Genomic DNA, 19,104 nt, shown 5'->3' with positions numbered 1-19,104 from the left:
ATGGGAGTCAGAAGCAGATAGAAATGTGGAAAAGAAGCCAACGGACATGTGGAATGATGAATGAGAGACAACTGAAAAGACTGAAAAGTGTGTAATTAGTACCTTCATGCCCACAAAAAGAAGAAGAGGAAACCGTGTATAAGGAACTGACTCATGCTTTCATTAAGTTACGCGGATCATGTGCTGCCAAGCGTACGTATGTAAATAGAGAGGGGACCTGCCCACTGTTGAAAAGTTGAGATTAAGGGGAAAACCTGTTTATTCCTCTCTTTTATTCTCATGTTTTTTTTTGTATATCCCACTATTTCCCTGCTCCTAACATCAAAATAGTGGCCGATCCAGATGGAGACAACCGTGTACAATCCTTTGTACAATTGTGGATGGAAATCAGTTCATCTTTTTAAACAACAGGGTAAAACATACAATAATTGTATTGATAATGTTCTTGATAATAATATTATTATATATTATTACAATGTTTATGATGTTCCATTTGGGCTTGGTTTCTGGATGTTTTATGCTGTTATATATTTGTACTGTAGTTTCAGTTCTTGGTTAACAAACCACTTTGCGGGAGGCTTATTTGATTTGTCAATTGACCTAATTTGATTGTTAATTGAGTTGTAGACAAATGTGGATTCCATAAAGGTTCTTTATTATTGGTTATTCAAGTTTATTTTACAAGTATGGAGTGCTGTAAAATGTGTGTACAAGGCATGATTTGCAAAGTACTTCAGCTGTACTTGAGATATCATTGTGAAGGAAATGTATTCTTTTCACCTTATTTTATAATGTTCCGTTTGTTAGAAAAATATTGGTTTAACACACAGCACGTAATGTGCCTTACCAAGACTTACAGAATACCAGATTTACAGGTCATATTGCCATGGTAACTTTCTGGTCACTGCACACAGATTTGTCATTGGATGATTCATATTATTCTGGAACCTTCCTTTTAATGATATAAGCACTGATATGGAATATCCAGCAGTGAGGAGACGTAAAGTAGCCTGAATGTGTTCATAGTATTAATATCGAGAACTTGGTTCTTAAGAAAACCAGTTAAATTATCACTCTGACAGGTTCTAATAATAGGAACGTAGGATATTTGAGGTTTGCACAACATTGTACAGTGCATAGTATCCTCCCTGAGAGTTGAGCTGCAGTTGTATGATGTTATCTACACTATAGAAACAAAAATCAACTGAATTTTTTTCCTCCACTGTCCCGCATTTCTTAGGAAGTCTTTGATCACGCAGTAAAATAACAACTGTGTCATGGATTTGTTTCCTCTTAGAATGCAGTTAGTATTGGATATGCTTATCTGTACTTTCCTTAGGGAGACACCAGTGCACAGTATGTAGGGTTTTGCAAGATTCTCAGCAAATGCTTGCATTTTGTTATGTAAATATTCATTTTTTTCCACTTTGTACAGTGAATAGACAGAAAGGATGTAACTCTACAGATTTATGTTTTACCATATTTGTTAGATATTTTAAGAATTAGAGTGAAGGTTAACAATCCAACTTTGCTGCAAAATGTATCAGTTAAAACTCATCGGTATGGATAAACATTCAGAATTTTTCTATATCCTCCCTATCGCTGTCCAGGCTAATACAATCCTTTACTGCATCTGTACAGCAGAAGTGAAATTTTCTAGATATTTTCGTTATATTCGCCAGTCCTTTTTTAACAACTTAATACATGATAATGGTAGGGATGACTCCAGTTATTTCCCCTAACCATTTAAAGTTAATTTGCAGTTTTAATACCCACTTATATGAAGTAGAGGTATATCTCAGGAATTTTGGATGGGCACAGGCAAAAACAAACATATCATTTAGCTAAATTGCCTAATTACCTAAATCAATAAACAAGTGAACTCATTTAATTGGATAAACGTGAGGTTCGTTGCAAGCATTTATGAACTTTTTTTCATCATTTTCGAAACCACAAATGAACTCATGACAGGGCAGTCTGAACACATTGTCTTTTTTTGAACTTTTGGCCCACACAGCTTAGATAAAATCCTTTACTTGAAGTTAGTTGTGTTTATTGCAGATTTTGTTTATACATTTTCTTTGTGAATGAACTGTTAGCCAAACAGATCTCCACTTTAAGCACAATATTTATAATATTTGGTTTTGATGTATAGCTATCAATTTGTGAATTTTTATCTTAACTTTTGCCATTCTTATTTGACTCAGTTGTCTTTTTTGTGAGAGTTTGTGTTGAAGACGAGCATGCATGTCTTTTACTTATTTATTGCCATATCTTTCATACATTTAGGTCTATTTAGATATCATGCCTGCTCTTGTTCTTGCAATATGTTGATAAACTGTGCATCATACAGGTTCAGGGTGATTCAATAGATGTGCTGATTCTAATGAACTGATAAGATCTTTGAAAAAATGGATATGTATGGAATAATACCTCGTTAGGGAAATTATCAGGCAAACGCAAATTTTGGTGATAATGCTAGATTTTGTCAGAACATTGCTATTAGGTAAGGAGATGACCATTTTTGTGTCCAAAGCTAATTTTGCCTTTTTTTTTTTTGTCGCACAAGATTTTCTCACTTGCTCTCACGAGACCTTTCTTTGCATGGTACCATTTTTTATTTTTTTTTTAAGTAGGCCTACCCTTAAGATTTTTTTATGCTTGATCTACTTTTTTCTTTTATTTAGTAAATCCTTTAAAGATATCTCATAAGATATCTCATAACAGTGTGGCATTTTTTAAGAGCAAGAGATGTGTTGACAGACTTAGACCATTGCATTTCCTGTCCATCTCTGTGTTTGTACTGGAGAGTCAAGCCTATAGTTTTTATTAGTAGCCTATACTACAGTATGTAGAGGAAGTTTTGTGTGATTGTGTGTGCGAGTGTCAGGGACATTTGCCTTTGCTCTTCCTGAAAAGCTTTCCAATTTTATATTTCATTTCGATTTTAAAGATGTGGCCTTGTAAAAGCATGCTAATATAATTTGATAAATACAGGTTTAGTGTGAGACGCAGAATAAACAATGGAGACGGGCGGAAGAGGACAGGAGGGACAGTAGCCAATGTTCTGTGTCGTTACAGTGTTTTATTTCTCTTCTTATTCATTCTCATTTTACCTAAAATTTTCTTGATGACTGGTAGAAGACTTCAGTAGTTTGACTCTATTTTATTGGTTTGTCATTTTAGAGTCCTCCCTAGTAAGGTACGTCACATATGATTGTACGTGTATCTGAAATCATATGCTTGATTACCTCTGTGTGAGAGTGGGCAAGTGTGCGCACAGGTGTTTGTGTTTGTGTGTGTGTGTGTGTGTGTGAGAGAGAGAGAGAGAGAGAGAGCGAGAAGAAAACAGAGCACAGTGCAATGGTTATCTATTATGTCTGCTGTAAATAATTATGTCCCCTTTCCATAGCCTTTTAATATATGAAGACAAATATTTAAAATATTGAAGTTTGAGATACATTTTTGTCTGGAAGATTTTTTATAGCCTCATGGGGAAAAAGTTATTAGACCACTGGACCAGGAGCACAGTGCCATTCTAATAGCATCCGAGAACCAGAATTTAAGACACAAATTTACACCGTTGTCTTTAATTCTGTCTTTCTTGTATTTTAACCACTTATTTTAAATCTTACTTATGGATCACAATTGTACAGATTCTGTAAATATGACAAAAATGGTTTCTTTTTTTCTGTTTTTGTATAGAGAGAGATTACATGTGTTAAGGCTACAATAATAATTTAATGAGACATTTCACAATACTTAAGCTATTGAGAATACAGACACAGTGTGAAAAGTGCTAAGATATATTCTTCTGTCTCTTTGTACAAAACAGTGTTGACTAAAAACAAAATAAAAGGGAGAGATCTCAAGCTTTATAGTCCTTCTGTCTTTTTCCATACATTTCCAGCAGCGAGAATCTGAGAGGAAATGGTGACACTCCCTTTTTTTTTCCAGTGTCATCATCATCATGTTCCAAATATGAATCTCATTTGGTTTTCATGTCGTTAATATGAAAACTGTGGGACAAATTTTTCTTCGTTTCTTATGTGCTCTACACAAGCTTAGGTTTGATTCGTGACATAATGTACATGAAACGTGAACGAGAGCTTATTATCCACTGTTGTTGCCCTGGATACGTCTGATTCACTGCATCATGAACAAATTGCAAGCAAAGTACTTATCGCTCTTTTCTGTACCTATCGAGTCATGTCAAACATATCATTCTGATTATTGATTCCTGTGTGCAAGAGCTGTTTTTAATCATGAGAATGTCATACATGCTGTTTATTTTTAAAGTAATAGCTGTTTATTTTAAACCCATTTGCAATTCAATATTTCACAAACCTACTCTTTCTATTCCTGTCTCACTCCCCCACTCTCTTTTTCATTCCCTTTTCTCTCTCTCTTTCACTAACACGTTTCCTTCAAGCAGCCAATCACAGAATACATTGCAACACATGTAACTATTTCTTGACAATTAACTGTTACCTAGCAACTGGACCTTTAGAGAAAGAAAGAGAGAGAGAGACAGAGGGAGAGAGAAAAGAAGAAAGATCTGTGTAGTATACTGTGACTTGGTTTGGTTGCTACAACATATAACACAGAAACAGCAAGTAGAGATGATATGCAACACCCACACGTGTCCATGGCGACAGGGAGAAAAGAGAGATAAACGCAAGCAGGGAAGTTTAAGGAAGAGTCACGGATAGAGGGAGGCGTGAATGGAGACTATATTCAGAAAGTAATTAATAAGGCATTAGTTTAAAGTTGACATGAAACAGAAATTACAAGCGTTTTTTTCTTATCGTATATTTGAATGAAACGGCTTTTCGAACAAGAACAAATGTAGGGCAGGACTTGATTTTGTCCATGAGGTGTTGATTGGTTTGCCATTGTTGTGATGTCATGTGAGTGACAGGTTGTCCCGCCCTCGCGCCAGTAAACACATCATCAGAGAAGAGATGTCAGGGAAGTTATTTTGATTAAAGATTATGAGGGCACATTAATTTAAAAATGATAAATCACTTACAATGCAATAATCCATGATAAAAAATAAATAAGAATTGTCAATTTAGATAACATGGTGACTTTAAGGAACGGTCACAGAGGAGGTCGTGAATGGAGAGATTCAGAACAGTAATTAAGGCGTGGCAAGTCTAACCCTTCACGTTAATTTAGAGACGGTCAGATAACAGGGAGTCAGGTGCTAAAAGTTTTGCCAAAGCAAAAAAATCTGTACAGACATAGCCTACATACGTATTTGCGTTCATACGTACCAATATACTGTCAGACGTCCTCACCAGCACAGAAATACACGCAAGCATACCCACATACTACACACTGACATGTCTTGGTAAACGCTTTTTAAGTCCTGTGCTGTGCTGTGCTGGCCAAAAAAAAAAAAAAAATAGCGGACGCAGACAGACCCGCTGACTTCAGACCAGACACTCACTCCTGTCAAACAGGCACGCGGTGAACTAACCCGTCACAACACTACCACCATGTGGCCGGAGTTACAAAACACTCCAGATTCATCTCGCGCTCAGCAGAAGGGGGTAGTGGCGCGCGATGGTTTGTATTTCCAGCAGTTAAAATTATACCACTATGATCCTGTCAGTCCACACAACCTGTTCTAGAAAGCATGTGTTGGGTTAAAGTGAGCTTATAAAACATTATAAACAACTGTGTTCCTCAATGCAGATACATATTGTTTGAGGGAATTAATGTCATTAGTGATTCGTTTCAGTAATGCTGCATAGGCTACTTCTGTTCTTTATTTTGTGCATATGTGTGTGATATTTAGTAATGATGTATTTTATATGCAGGGTTAATGTGTGTTTTATAATAGGATGCTTTCATAAATACATAGCGATGGAAACCATATTTAATATAAGATTTGGGGGCCTGTGATAAATGAGGCCACCTGGCTGACTTCATTTATGAAAAGCATGTGAATGGGGTGGTCGGAGCATGGATTGTAATATGAGAATAATTAAATTATACAGTACAATGCTGCACTTACCTCTTTATACATGCATATAACAGTGCCTGCAGAATAGCCTATGTAATTAAAACAACACAACAACAAGGTAAAACTAGTTCAAATTAATCATAAATGATTCGTACTAATTCTAAAAAAATAGTTTCAGTTGTAGACATTTTATATTGTTCTTTCTTCACAATTAAGCACTGTGCCATCCAAACCTAAATTGCACGAATCATTATTTTCTTTATAAATGGAAAAAAATCTGGAATGGGTCTGTGTTGTTTTACTCGAAGATATTTTTTGCAACTTATTCTAGTTTGCTACATTAACAAAGAGAGGTGAGATATTCAACAACGAATATTGTCTATCAACCCCTGTATTTAGACCTTTTATGCCTCTTTTTACAAGATGTAATAAGTCTCAGGTGTCCCCAGAATGTCCATTTTTGACCAGAAGGAAAAACATACTATTTTCGTGCATGTATCTTTAAATGCAAATGAGATTCTGCTCCCCATCGCGCTTTCCAGAAGAGGGCGCAGCCAACAGCTTTTGCCTTGGTCCGGATACTACCAAAAACTACCAAACATATTGATTTTGACTATCATCTGTCAACTATCACACGGCCACGCTCATGTGACATTGCAGTTCTTCATCATCATGTAAGTTTTTTTTATTTGCATGCATTTTAAAGCCATATCAGTCTAAACTTCGGATATTTGATTTTCTGAGTGCACACAACCGATGCACGCGCACAGAAAGCTGGCTGTCACATGTGTCTGGTAATTTATCTTCTGCTGTCTGAATGAAACGCCTACTTTTCTAGATCCAATCAGGTTCCAGTTGGAAAAAAACAAGACACGCCCTCTATTTTTCTCATTTAGTATTCCGTTTCTCTCGAAATACATCACAACACTGAAATAAAGTTGGTTGAAACTTCCGGTTCACAGGAACTTTAAATGCTCTGGCAAGGAGATAAACATGGCGGACTCTGTACAGCTCACTCAGGGTAGGGTTTATGCTAATAAGGCAGTTTCCGTCAGCAGTTGTGGGCAGGGCCTCAGCATGTGACATCACATTGGAGCACATTCCTGAACGCTCTGTTTCAGTTTTATGGGGAAAATAACAAATGGGGTGGATGGATTTTTACCACAATTGGGTTGTTGTGTAAAGAGCACACACTGCAGACACAGAAATATGTTCAAAAACAACAAAAGTGAATTTTGCATAATAGGTCCCCTTTAATATTTGAATACAGTTAAACACAAGTAATCAATCATGAAAAAAACCCAGACAGAATTATATTTTAAAGTATGAACATTTATTCACTTAATTTTATTCCTGTCACACAAATGGCTCTGTATAGCAAAGCTTCCATAAAGATTCCCCACAGAAAACAATAGCTGATAGTATAGCAGTAGCTTTTTTTGGAAAAAGCTAGAGCGTCTGTTTTTACTCTCACTGTTTCTTTTTGTTTTTTCATTATCCTGCTGGGAAAGTTTTCCACAATCCACATTCCCAACATTTGTTTTTTTTTTGCCAAGGAACTTTAATCTCACCTTCGAGACCTGAACATGAAGGAGTACAGACAAAAGATGATGTATGCACGCTAGTATACTAACATGTCTAATATGTGAATTGTTCTATTCCCAATATAAAGGATATTTCCTGAATAACATTAATGTTTGATTATAATCTTTTACCACCCTCTACCTCTCACTTTCGCTCGCTTTGACCCTTCCGTTTTGATTTTTGAACACTTTCACTCGTCTGGTTCTCACCACCCTGTTCGTAGGATGGACTACTCGAACCATGTACCGTCGTGAATACTTTGCTTGACTCTGTCCCACTCCTTTCACACTCTGAGGAGCCAGTCCCTTGCCGTCCCCTCCTTCCTCACCCTCCTCTCGGTAACCATGATGACGGAGGAAGGGTTCCAGGGTTGCTAGGCGATTGTTAAGATCTGTGATGCGCCTCTGTAAGTGGGAGACTTCTCTGAAGAGATCATTTAGGGACTCCGAGAGAGGAGGAACCCTGTGAGAAAGAAAAGTGTGAGACGGGACTGGAATGTGTGAGAGTGAGTGTGTTTGTGTGCGACGAGAGAGAAAAATAGTGTATAATCGTTCTTCTGTGCTTCTTCCGTAAGGGTTTGGCAGATTTATACAGCAAAAAAATATATATTTAAATGGCATGAAACAAATTATTTTTTCATATAAGGACATATTAATTCATATTTTCATATTTCATATAAGCCCTACACTTTAAACACTCAACTCTGGATCAATGTACCACGTGAGACCTAGGAATAGGAGTGTTGGGAATGTTGTGTCAATTATGCATTATTGATGTGAACAAGGAGATTTCACATTCATTTTAGTGCAATATATGTGGGGTCAGTAAGTCAAAGAACATACATTAACAGGACGTAGTTTAAAATGACAAGGCTGAGCTTCTGGTCCTTCTAGCCAAGACCTGCCTCACAAAAAGGTCACAGCGCTACTGCCTCCAGGTGTGTTAAAACGCTCAGTGCCAGAGGATGACGAGTCCTTTGTATACCACATTATGACAACTGTCCGATCCTGCTGCTTCACGAACAACAACAAAAAGAAAACAGCCTTTTCGTTCGGTAGCTCATCTGGTCTATAGCATTTTCACAGCTAGACTAGGCCTAATGCTAATCTCTCTTCTGGCGTCTGCCATCCCTTACCAAAATTAACCATGGTTTTATTATAGTAGCCTGAGGGTAGTAGTAACCATGTTTTTGGTGGATTGATTACCATTTGTATAACCATAGTTTTACTACAAATAGCATGGTTAAACTATAGTTAGTGTAGCAAAAACCATGGTTAATTTTCGTAAGGGATAGGCTACTTATCCTCAAATGCATCCAAAATCCTGCCATCCATTCATAGTTTTATTAGTTCCTTTATGCTTTTTAATTTTTTTACGTGATACTTATTGGCCCACTTATTCGTTGTGCTGCGTCCTGATGCTTTTCAACCGCACTGTTTTTCTCACGAGCACCGCTTTTTTAAATGCTGTGTCAAGTTAACCCTTAAATGCATAGCCTACTTCGGGTCTTTTCTGACCCGGGACGTAATTCACTATTCGCCCTCCTCCTCATTCATTTTTTTAAAAGTTAGACATTGAATATTCATAGTATTCCTCAATCAATTCATTATAAACAATATAACAAACAAACAAACAAAAATTCTAAAAGAATTTCTGTTTTCCCATTCAGTTTTTGTAAAAATTGTGAAGGGTCGCCAACGACCTGAGGTGTGTAACTGTGTAAGTATATTTTTTTCTGCACAATAATAATTGAATCTTTTATGACTGAATAAGTGCAATGTCTGACAAGTCTGATTGCCTGATTGAGAATATGTTTGAGATCGTGAACATGAGCCAGATGCTGAATGCACTGGGAAATGAGCTCTGACGAGGACAGTGGTGATGGTATAAAACATCTGCTCAAACTGAACCCTTCCAAGCTCCAAAAGGTATCGAAATATGCTTTATTTTCTTGTTCTGTAATTGTTACTCTGATATCAGGAGAGTTTTATATTATCGTGATAGATCCATCCATGTTAGATATTGGTCCGGGTCGCTCGACCCCAATATGTAATAATGATTGGTTAAACATTCATGCATCTAAGGATTAAAGATAGGGTAGGCAATTTTCGGTGCGGCTTGCAATAGCAAGTTATAGCAAGCATGCTCTGGTGAAAAAAAATATGCTAAGTATACTTGCAGCCAGACTAATTTGTGCTAAAGTGTGTTAATGATTAGTTAACTTGAAGTGTGCTATTTTGAAACAACTAATTTTGTACTAAGTATATTTTAGTTGTAATTAAATTGTAGTAAAGCACAACTTTAAGTGTATTTAGTGTACTTTTGTGTACTAAATTGGAACAACTTCAAGTATACTTGTAATTTAAGTATATGCCTGTGTAGGGACTAATTACATGCTTGATTAGTAATATTAAAGTGTACTTTATTTGTGTTACAAGTACATTACAAATTTATTACGAGTGTCTTCGAAACATACAAGCAAAATACCATAAGTGTATTTATAAATAATATATATATATATTTTTTTTTTTCTTTAAAGATTTATTTTTGCATGTTATAAAGATAGGACACTAGCTAGACAGGAAGTGAGGTGGGAGAGAGAGAGAGGGGGGACGGGATCTGGAAAGGTCCACAAGCCAGGACTCAAACTTGGGTCTCCCGAAGCACAACGGCGCACTTGCCCATGAGGCTATCGGCACCGACTACTACAAATTGCACACTTTGTCTTCAATAACAAATGCACATTATTAGACAAATAAAACTTAGCTATACTTTGTACAAAATACTATTGTATACTATAATGTATGTTGAAAGTATACTTTCATTGTATTGTTACAATGATCATTTCCAGCACACAGTTAAAATATACCTAAAATAGATTTTTAATAAAGTGCAAATAAACACACTTTTAAAAAATAAACAGAATTTTCACTTCAAGTATATTTTTTCTAAAATGTATTTTTAGAAAATATAAAGTAAGCCTACAATTATTTTAAAATGTGTTAAAAGTTGTATTGTGAAAATAGGTAAAAGCATGATGCTAGTATACTTTTAATATATGTAAACTTTTTGTAAGTATATTTGCAATGTACTGTTGAAAAAGGGAATATATTTCAAATACAATAAAGTATACTTTTTTTCATTAGAAAAATTCAGAGTCTCCAAAGCCCTTCTTTGGCTTCAGCATTTAATTGGTGGTAAATGTCTTGTAAACCTTTTTCATCGGGACTTAATTTGTTAGTCTAAATTTCACATGCTTTGTGTATTATTAGCTTGATCTGGTAATTGGCACTAGTCGGATACTAAACAGTTGATAAAATAAAAGAGATCAGCTACCTTCAGCAGTCTCAGTCTGAATTACAAGAGGCATTATTTCATGTACATGCAATACAGTCATTCAGACAGCATGTGTGCCTGAAAAATCTTTTTCTGCCATTTTAAGTGCTGTTTCAATGCTTGTAGCTTAGAATGAGCTTCATGAAAACAATCTCCTTAGGGCTAAGGGAGTGAGTCTCTTAAACTGCCGACTTCAGGATAACAAACCCCAAAGGACGCTGCATTTTTCTTGTTTATATAAAACCGTCCAACAAGCAGCTTTCATGTGCAAAAAAACTTGAAGTGAAAGTGGGCAAAACAAGAAAGCTTTAGTGAACATAGCAAAGAGAGATAGGCCTACTTGTTACAGATAAGTGTCGTAAGAAATGCATGTTATAACATATTGGTGGTTGGTTAACACTAATTGCTTTGTACTTCAACACCATAGTAAAAAGTCTTTGCAATGAATTTGTACAGGTATCAGGAAGTACAATGCGTTACCTGGAGTAGTCTGGCAGAAGGGCATTGGGTTGTGAGTGTAAGAGGGTCTTGATATCTTTGAATATGCGTTTGCCCCAGGCGTCCAAAACTCGAGTCACGCTGCGTATGTTAGCCACGTTCACATTCTCCGCTGCCGTGAGGGCAAAGACAATGAGGTTAGTCTTTAATAAGGCTGGCGACTACAGGACAAGAGGCTGTCTGATACTTCAAAATAGGTTTAATCAGGTTTCTTGCACCAGACTACAGGGCTTTAACTTCAAAGGGTGGAATTAGGAGATGTCTGTTTGTGTTTTAGCCAGGCTGACAGATAAGGGTACGAGTTATTTGGTGTACACTGGTGGTGGTCAGCAATGTGACTTGAATTGAATATTGGATATTAGCTCCATGAAACTGTAAATCTAAACAAAGGTGTTGCAGCTGAGTCCAGACTGACCAACATAGACCAACACAATGATTTGATTGTTTGTGAAATGGACGCGTCACAGAATATTCCCTCAGAATTAAACACAAATTTAAGCAGATATCCTCAGAATTTAATCACTACACCACTTATTATGAAATATAAGGCTAAGCTTAACACATTTTACCATTCTTAAAGGAGAACTCTGGTCAATTTTAACATTGAGCTCATTTTTTTGTAAATTTGGAGTGCTGTCAATACAGAGAACAACGACAAAAATCGGTGTTGCCTACACCATGTTATCCTCTTTTTAAAATTTGCACCCTGTTGACTTCAATGGGGCAAGTTTTAAACATCCTTGATGTGTCATTACAAGTGCCCAGCCATGTTGAGTGATTCCTTCAGAGTGATCACGGGTGAATCTGACTGCAGTAGATGTGAAAGATATGAATAAAAATGATGTTTATTCAGCCAGCGCACATACCTGTATTTTCTTCCTGTTTTCGGTCGAAGTCGACAGTAATCGATTGTCGAGTTCACGCGCGTGATCATAGGTAACTAAACCTATGCGTGTGAACTCGACAATCGATTACTATGGACTTCGGCCGAAAACAGGATGTAAACACAGGTATTTGCGCTGGCTGAATAAACATCATTTTTATACATATCTTTCACATCTACTGCAGTCAGATTCACCCGTGTTCACTCTGAAGGAATCACTCACATTTTCTGTGCACTTGTAATGACACATCAAGGATGTTAAGAGGCTAAAAGCAGGTTTAAAACTTGCCCCATTGAAGTCAACAGGGTGCAAATTTTAAAAAGAGGATAACACGGTGTAGGCAACACCGATTTTTGTCGTTGTTCTCTGTATTGACAGCACTCCAAATTTACAAAAAAATGAGCTCAATGTTAAAATTGACCGGAGTTCTCCTTTGAATCCATTCTATATATAAAACCAATACATATTATTTATCTGTTTTACCTCCTTCTCTGTAGTTCCAATTCCCATAATCCACTTCATTGCTCATCCCAAAGCATAAAGACAAAAACGCCATGGCCACCATAGGCACCATCAGTATCTTCTTTGCCGTGGGAACAGTCATGGTGAAGAAGTGGCTGAGATGTCAAGGAGAGGCAAGGAGAAATAGCAAACAATTAAACAAGTACTAAGAAAACTCCCAATGTAAGGCTAGAGATTTAAACATTTACCCTGCCAATACATCTGGCACATGGGAAAGCACTTTGTTTTTTCCAGGACAAACAGCCAGAAGTGTTTTAGCGTCCAATGATTCTGTGGAAAATAGTGCAGAGGCCTGTATTCTTATACGATTATTCATTGTATTCGTTGTCAATTTCTCCTCAGGACAATTTGGGCTCTTTTTTTTATTTATTAGAATTTAATATTAAAGTTTTCGAGGCACAAATGTGTTTATTTATTTATACCTTTTCTACACTATCCAACTATTAAAATCACACAACAAAGTAATAATTTTCACTTAATCTGTTGAAATAATATTTAATGAATTATAGTAAAACTATTTTAAATTGACCAAAATGATTGCTTTTAAAACAAAAATGTTACATCCATTTGGATTACTTCTACAGTAGGGCCTTCATCATATTTTGAAAATGAAATAAAGTCAACAAACTCAGACTCACTTTCCAAATTGTCTATATGTTAAGAACTTCCTCTCTTTGACCATTGATTGAAAAAGTGAAATTGACTTTATTCTATTAGTTTCGTGCTTAATTTCCGTGGCCTCATGCCCTTCACCTCCAAAGAAGAATCACTCGAGTGTTGGGTATTTCCAGTCTATTTAAATGAATGACTAGTTCATTCAGGAACACAGAGGGGAGATGGATGACGGGCTGATTGTCTTGTGACTGGCCTAACTGATAGCAAACTCAATTAGTTTTATTTGAAAGAAAATCTCCTTTGTGCTGCCTTGAGCCACAAGGCTCAATGACTGAGGCACAGAGAGCTCTCTGAGGTAAGATAACTGTGAGAACGCACAATCAACATGATCATTAGACTAAAACAATCTCATTGCAGAGAAATGCTGCAGTAAAGCAAAGAGAAACTGCAGTGAGAGGGAGTCCAGAAGGGAGAGAGAGCTTTACATAATATTGAACTTGGAGATCATAGTAATTGACTTTGTAGAGTGAGTCAGAAAAGAGGCATTTCTTAAAATGGCTCCATGACGTCGTGGCGTAGCAGAGATCTGGATGTGCTCGAGAATCCGAAAATCACAGGATTAATGTTCGATCAGGACACTTCTGTCAGTTTGAACCCATTTCACACTTCTTTTTTTTTCTTCTTCAAATCACGCAGTCTCTCAAATTCAGAGAGAAGGAGCTGACATACAACATGGATATCAATCAAACACTTACAACAGACATTAATACATCCTAAACACTGATTTCTCAAACTTGCTGTAAAATAGATTTTTGATGCTTTATGAGTTCTAGACTGACCCAATTGCAAGATATAAAGGATATATCCAGCAGAGAGAGGCGAAATAGCGGAATAAAAGATAAGTGCAATATTATAGAACACATGCTTTCAATGGTTTTAATTCCACTTAAAGTTACTTACTTTTTCAGGGAACGAGATGTGGCTTTCCTCTCTCTTTTTGTCCTCCTCTCCTCTGCTGTCCTGTCCACTTCTTCTTTCTGAATGCCGTGTTGAAGTCGATTGACAGTCAGACACACTTAAACTTATTTCTGCCCTGCATAAGAACTTGTGTACATTCAACTCTCTCTCCTCTATCTTATCCCCTCCCTTCTTTTTTTCTTTCAACCCCCCCCCCCCCCGCCCCCCATCCATCTGTTGGCCTCTGCCTTCTCACTCCTTCCCAAAATATCACCCTTTCCAGATGTGCACCTTTTCTGTAGATTTATTTTGTTTTCTCTATCTGATCATTTGCCCCTTTTTCATTTATAGTGACACACACACACACACACACACACACACACACACACACACACACACACACACACACACACACACACACACACACACACACACACACACACACACACACACACACACACACACACCTAGTAAATACCTTTCATAGACAAACCTTTCACAGACATTATAATAATAATGCTATACCCAACCTCTAAACCAAACCCTTACAGAAACCTATTGACATTTTAAAGCAAAACACGATTTAGCTGATTTATGTGCATTTCAAATAGTGATAACCACTTCAGATGATAACTCATCTGTCAGTTTTTAACATGTTTGATTCTATGTGTGAGGACATTTTCTCACAAGAATAGACAAATCTACAGAGAGAGAGAGAGAGAGAGAGAGAGAGAGAGAGAGAGAGAGAGAGAGAGAGAGAGAGAGAGAGGTAGTTTCACATGATTTCTGTTATTCAGGCAAAAGGCTCTTTAACACTGCTGAGCAAAAATTGCATGAACTTGCATGTGGCTTTCAGTCGGAATGTTCTTTTATTAAAAACACTGCATTCGTAATTCACTCTTCACTTCTCACTGTATTATTTCCAAGGTTACAGTTGGAGAATCTTTGTCTTCCACTTCAATAAATGTCTTTTAAACCTGGATAAAAAAATGTCCAGAAAGGTAATACCATTTACCTTGATTGTACTTTTGAATTCAATACAAAACTACTATTTTCAGTCATAAAACAATTGTTACCAACCTCAAAATCAAGATTAATACTAGGTTGTTATGCCAATTATATCCAGGAATTGCAGCAGAATAAATATACACATTTGTATGTGTAAATGTGTAAAAATACACATTTTTTATTTCTCTGGAATGAACCTGTTCTGCTTAATGCCTTGTGTTTGACTCTCATAATGACTCCAGAAAGCAAAAAATGATGAAAAAAAGATTATGTGACATGAAATATTTTGATTCCCTGGTATCCAGATGTTATATTTGTTGTGCTCTTTTTTCGCTCTCCCTCTCCCTGTGGTATGTGAGGTCAGTTTTGCCTGGCTCATACGAGTTTGTGAGTATTCCTTTACTTCAGCTCAGCAGTCACAAGGCACACATGCACCTGTTTCTCATTAAATAAGGCAATTTGTCACTTCTAACTGAATTCCTTGCTCTTTTCTTCTCCTTGCTCCTCATTTATCTCTCTATCTCAGTCTTTTTATCTTTATCATGGAGTATTTGAGGTGCTTGTGCAGTCTTGATGGCTTACATTTAGTTTAATGTTTTTGGCTTTTTACGGTTTCACTTATAAACACTTATAGACATTATCATCTGCCCGTTATCTATTTTATATCAGATAGGCTATTATATATACTTTAAAGTTATGCTAAACGGTGGGGAAACTTTATTTGACGATTCGCTACTGCTGTTTCTGATTTATCTGCCCTGGCGCTAATTATGTGTATTTCAGTGACAGTGATGTAATCATTACGTAATTCATTTTTGATGATTTTGGAAGTCCTGTTTATTTGATGTGAGTCAGGCGCTCTCTCGCAAAGTATCACGTGCTCTTCTGCTGCCACCTGGTGGTCAAAGACAAGGTGCACTATTTTTAAACCAAATTTTTCCCTAATTCGAATTAGCAAACTAGCATAGTAAAGACGCCTATTGTTTCTGCATTTAAATATAGGCTATAATTAATCATCTGACGCGAGCATGTGACCTTTTTTTAAAGACCTGAACTGAATTTTTCCCACACGCTTTGTAAAGAAACTACATTTCGTGTTGAAACTTTGTTTAAAAACGGTTTATATTCAGACTTGTATTACTACGTTTTTAATATACCAACCAAATAACAACAGTTCTGTTAAAGGACAAAATTAAGAAAGTGAGCTTGTGGTGTGAGAGAGGAAGTGTTTACTGAGGATTTCATGAGATTGTACTTCACGATATTTAGGGTCCTGTGCACTTCCACTCTGATGTAATATGGCTTAACTTCCTGTGTTGTTACGGATTTTTTTTTTACCACTTCTTTTGGAAACTTTGTGCTGGATGGTGATATCTGAGCTTTGAGCTTTGATGAAACAACACAATTTACAATTTAATTCAATCATTTGTTTTTGTTTGTTTTTTACATGTACATGTACATTTTGCACATATAAAGATGTATGCTGTGCTGTGTTGGATCGTAATACTGTGCTGTTGGCAGGAAACTCAAGGTATAGTTGACCATTATTTATATGTCGTTGCAGTGTGTTTCATTTCATTTTCGTTATTGTATTGCTGGATTTCTCACCCACACTCTCTCAAAACGAATTAGAAAGTTATGAACATATCATGAGAGCACAGATGGTTCAATAACACCATGATCTTTCCTCTGTCCCTCCAGCCAAATCTAAAATCTCTATGTTGAACAGTAGAACCAGAGTGGCACTAGCAGGAGACGAGCTTTACTTCAACCTGTCACTGGTAATTCCAGCAAACCACAGCTTGATCCTTCAATGCTACACCCAGAACAGGAGAATTTGGAGTAAAGGTCTTAAAAGTGAATTTCTTGACAGAACACAGTCGGTAAAAGCATGTATCAAAATGCCCAACAGCTCCAGTTCTGGAAATTACGTTTTTCGGCATACATCGGAAAAACCTGGGGACAGTCCGGAAGTGCATTGGGTGGTTCATGTGAGAGGTGAGTCTGCAGATCATTGATCACCCAGGTTTGGTCTTACGTTTTTATGTGCACTATGAATGAAATGCACGGATGCCTTTTGCTAATCTCTCAGGCGCAACTTAAACTGTATTAAAATATGTATGAATCTTGATAGTGGTTTTTACTTCAAAACCTTTCATTTGATAAATGTGTGGCTTGTGAGCCAATAGATGAATAAAGAGGATCATTATGGATTCATAAAAAATGATGACAGCAAAAGAAGCCTGTGAGTTCAGCCATGTGAAATGCTAGACTGAAACTGTCACTTTCAGCAAAAGTAAAACAACATTTCTCTCTATTTCCCCTTTTTTGCTTCTCTCCAATGTCCCACCCTGACTCTCTGTTCTCCAGATAAAGGTTATCAGGAGCCAGACGAGGAGTTAGAAAATGACATCATCACAATGATGGCTTTCTCAGGAATTCTTATCATCTTCAGTGTTGCCGGCTCACTTTACATATTAAAGAGCTACAAGGTAACACTTGGCCACACATGTATAGCACATACCGTAATAATTCAACCTATTCTCAAATTGTGTATACTTTATGCAATAATTTGATGCATGAGGGGTTATAGATATGGACTGTTAACTTGACAGTATTCTGTCTGTCAGTTCAGAAAAGATTATCTTTGTTTTATTATGCAAGATGTGTAATTCCAGAGTTGCTTTGATTGCAAGATAGTGCTGTTATGAGCAGAGAAGGGCAGACGTGTACAATCCAGAAAACCACATGTGTTACTGTTAGTTTCAGCTGTAGTTTTGCCTCTTTTTTAGGATCAACCTCCTTGTAGAGATGACAAAAATGTAGTAGCAGAGCAGAGACCCGGGGAAAGTGAAGATGTGATGTTGGATGAGAATGCTGCATCTGCATCACTCTACACAGTGAGATGTCTTTTCTTTGCCTCAATATTTGGAATTTATTGGGAAATGGTTTTAGTAAGAATTTTAGGCTTAATAAGGGCTAAGGTTTTATGCATCACCTTATACTCCCTTCCAACAGGCGCTAAAATACAGATCAAGCTCCATTTATGATACAATGAATCCAGAGATTATGACGCATGAAGAAAACACAAGAAAGAAAAAATCAGATAAAAAGGTTTGTTTAATAGGGGAAAATTGTGCAACATTCCATGACCTGTAATAATGGCCTATGTTAAATTATTATTAATTATATTAGCCTACATGTACGTCTTCATAAAAAATATGGTTGTAAATTTAAACGCAGTCTTGATTATATAAACATTTCTTGAGGATAGAATCATCAAACATAAATACTTACAAACTCAGACACAATTAAAACCACAAAGCACAAATAATTAACAATACAGCATTCAATAAAAGTGGGGAGAGAGGGGGGATACGGGAATTAAACCTTATGTCTCCCTTAATCAAAAAGAAAATTAGTCATAATTAGAATTTTAGTGTTGTTTTAGAATACCAACGGTTTCTATGTCTGTGTTCTCTTTCAGCACTGCGAAGCCCAAGAAGAAGCATTTGATTCTATTTATGAAAACCTGTGAAGGAATGAATGAATTTTACCTGCTTGAATGTACTTAGAGTCAAATAAATATACCAGTGTAACATAAAATAAATGAAAGATTAAAACAACTGAAAGCTGTGTCAATATGTGTTGTTTCACCACAAACCTCTCGCCTCATCTCCTGCATAAAACCAATTTTCTGTAGCCTGTGAAGTGTGAAAACCAATC

At 36.6% G+C, this 19,104-nt stretch overlaps 2 protein-coding genes across 5 annotated transcripts; one reads left to right on the top strand and one right to left on the bottom strand.

Moving 5' to 3' along the window:
• The first annotated feature begins 352 nt into the window (after positions 1-352).
• nfam1 (NFAT activating protein with ITAM motif 1) lies at positions 353-19,007 on the top strand. Of its 4 annotated transcripts, none has more exons than XM_081361566.1 (7): positions 353-412; positions 16,855-16,909; positions 17,080-17,376; positions 17,749-17,870; positions 18,171-18,278; positions 18,397-18,492; positions 18,866-18,997. In XM_081361566.1, the coding sequence occupies exons 2-7, from the start codon at positions 16,855-16,857 to the stop codon at positions 18,914-18,916; spliced, it is 729 nt and encodes a 242-aa protein (XP_081217692.1). In that variant the 5' UTR covers positions 353-412; the 3' UTR covers positions 18,917-18,997. The 4 variants fall into 4 exon arrangements, with proteins under 4 accessions (XP_081217692.1, XP_081217694.1, XP_081217691.1 ...); XM_081361568.1 differs by lacking the exon at positions 353-412 and having other exon boundaries at positions 16,398-16,909; positions 17,080-17,159; positions 17,252-17,376; positions 18,866-19,007; XM_081361565.1 differs by lacking the exon at positions 353-412 and having other exon boundaries at positions 16,398-16,909; positions 18,866-19,007.
• Positions 7,204-14,545, bottom strand: LOC308688826 (uncharacterized protein). The gene is made up of 4 exons (XM_081362227.1): positions 14,374-14,545; positions 12,760-12,893; positions 11,375-11,504; positions 7,204-8,020 (listed from the first exon to the last, which is right to left on the bottom strand). Exons 2-4 carry the CDS (start codon positions 12,878-12,880, stop codon positions 7,696-7,698), a joined length of 576 nt encoding a protein of 191 aa, XP_081218353.1. The 5' UTR covers positions 12,881-12,893; positions 14,374-14,545; the 3' UTR covers positions 7,204-7,695.
• Positions 19,008-19,104: the final 97 nt, after the last annotated feature.

This window comes from Scardinius erythrophthalmus, assembly GCF_964197995.2.
Source record: "Scardinius erythrophthalmus genome assembly, chromosome: 3".
NCBI lineage: Eukaryota > Metazoa > Chordata > Actinopteri > Cypriniformes > Leuciscidae > Scardinius > Scardinius erythrophthalmus.
Note: the sequence above shows the minus strand (reverse complement) of the source record. Positions and strands in the feature narration are given on the sequence as shown.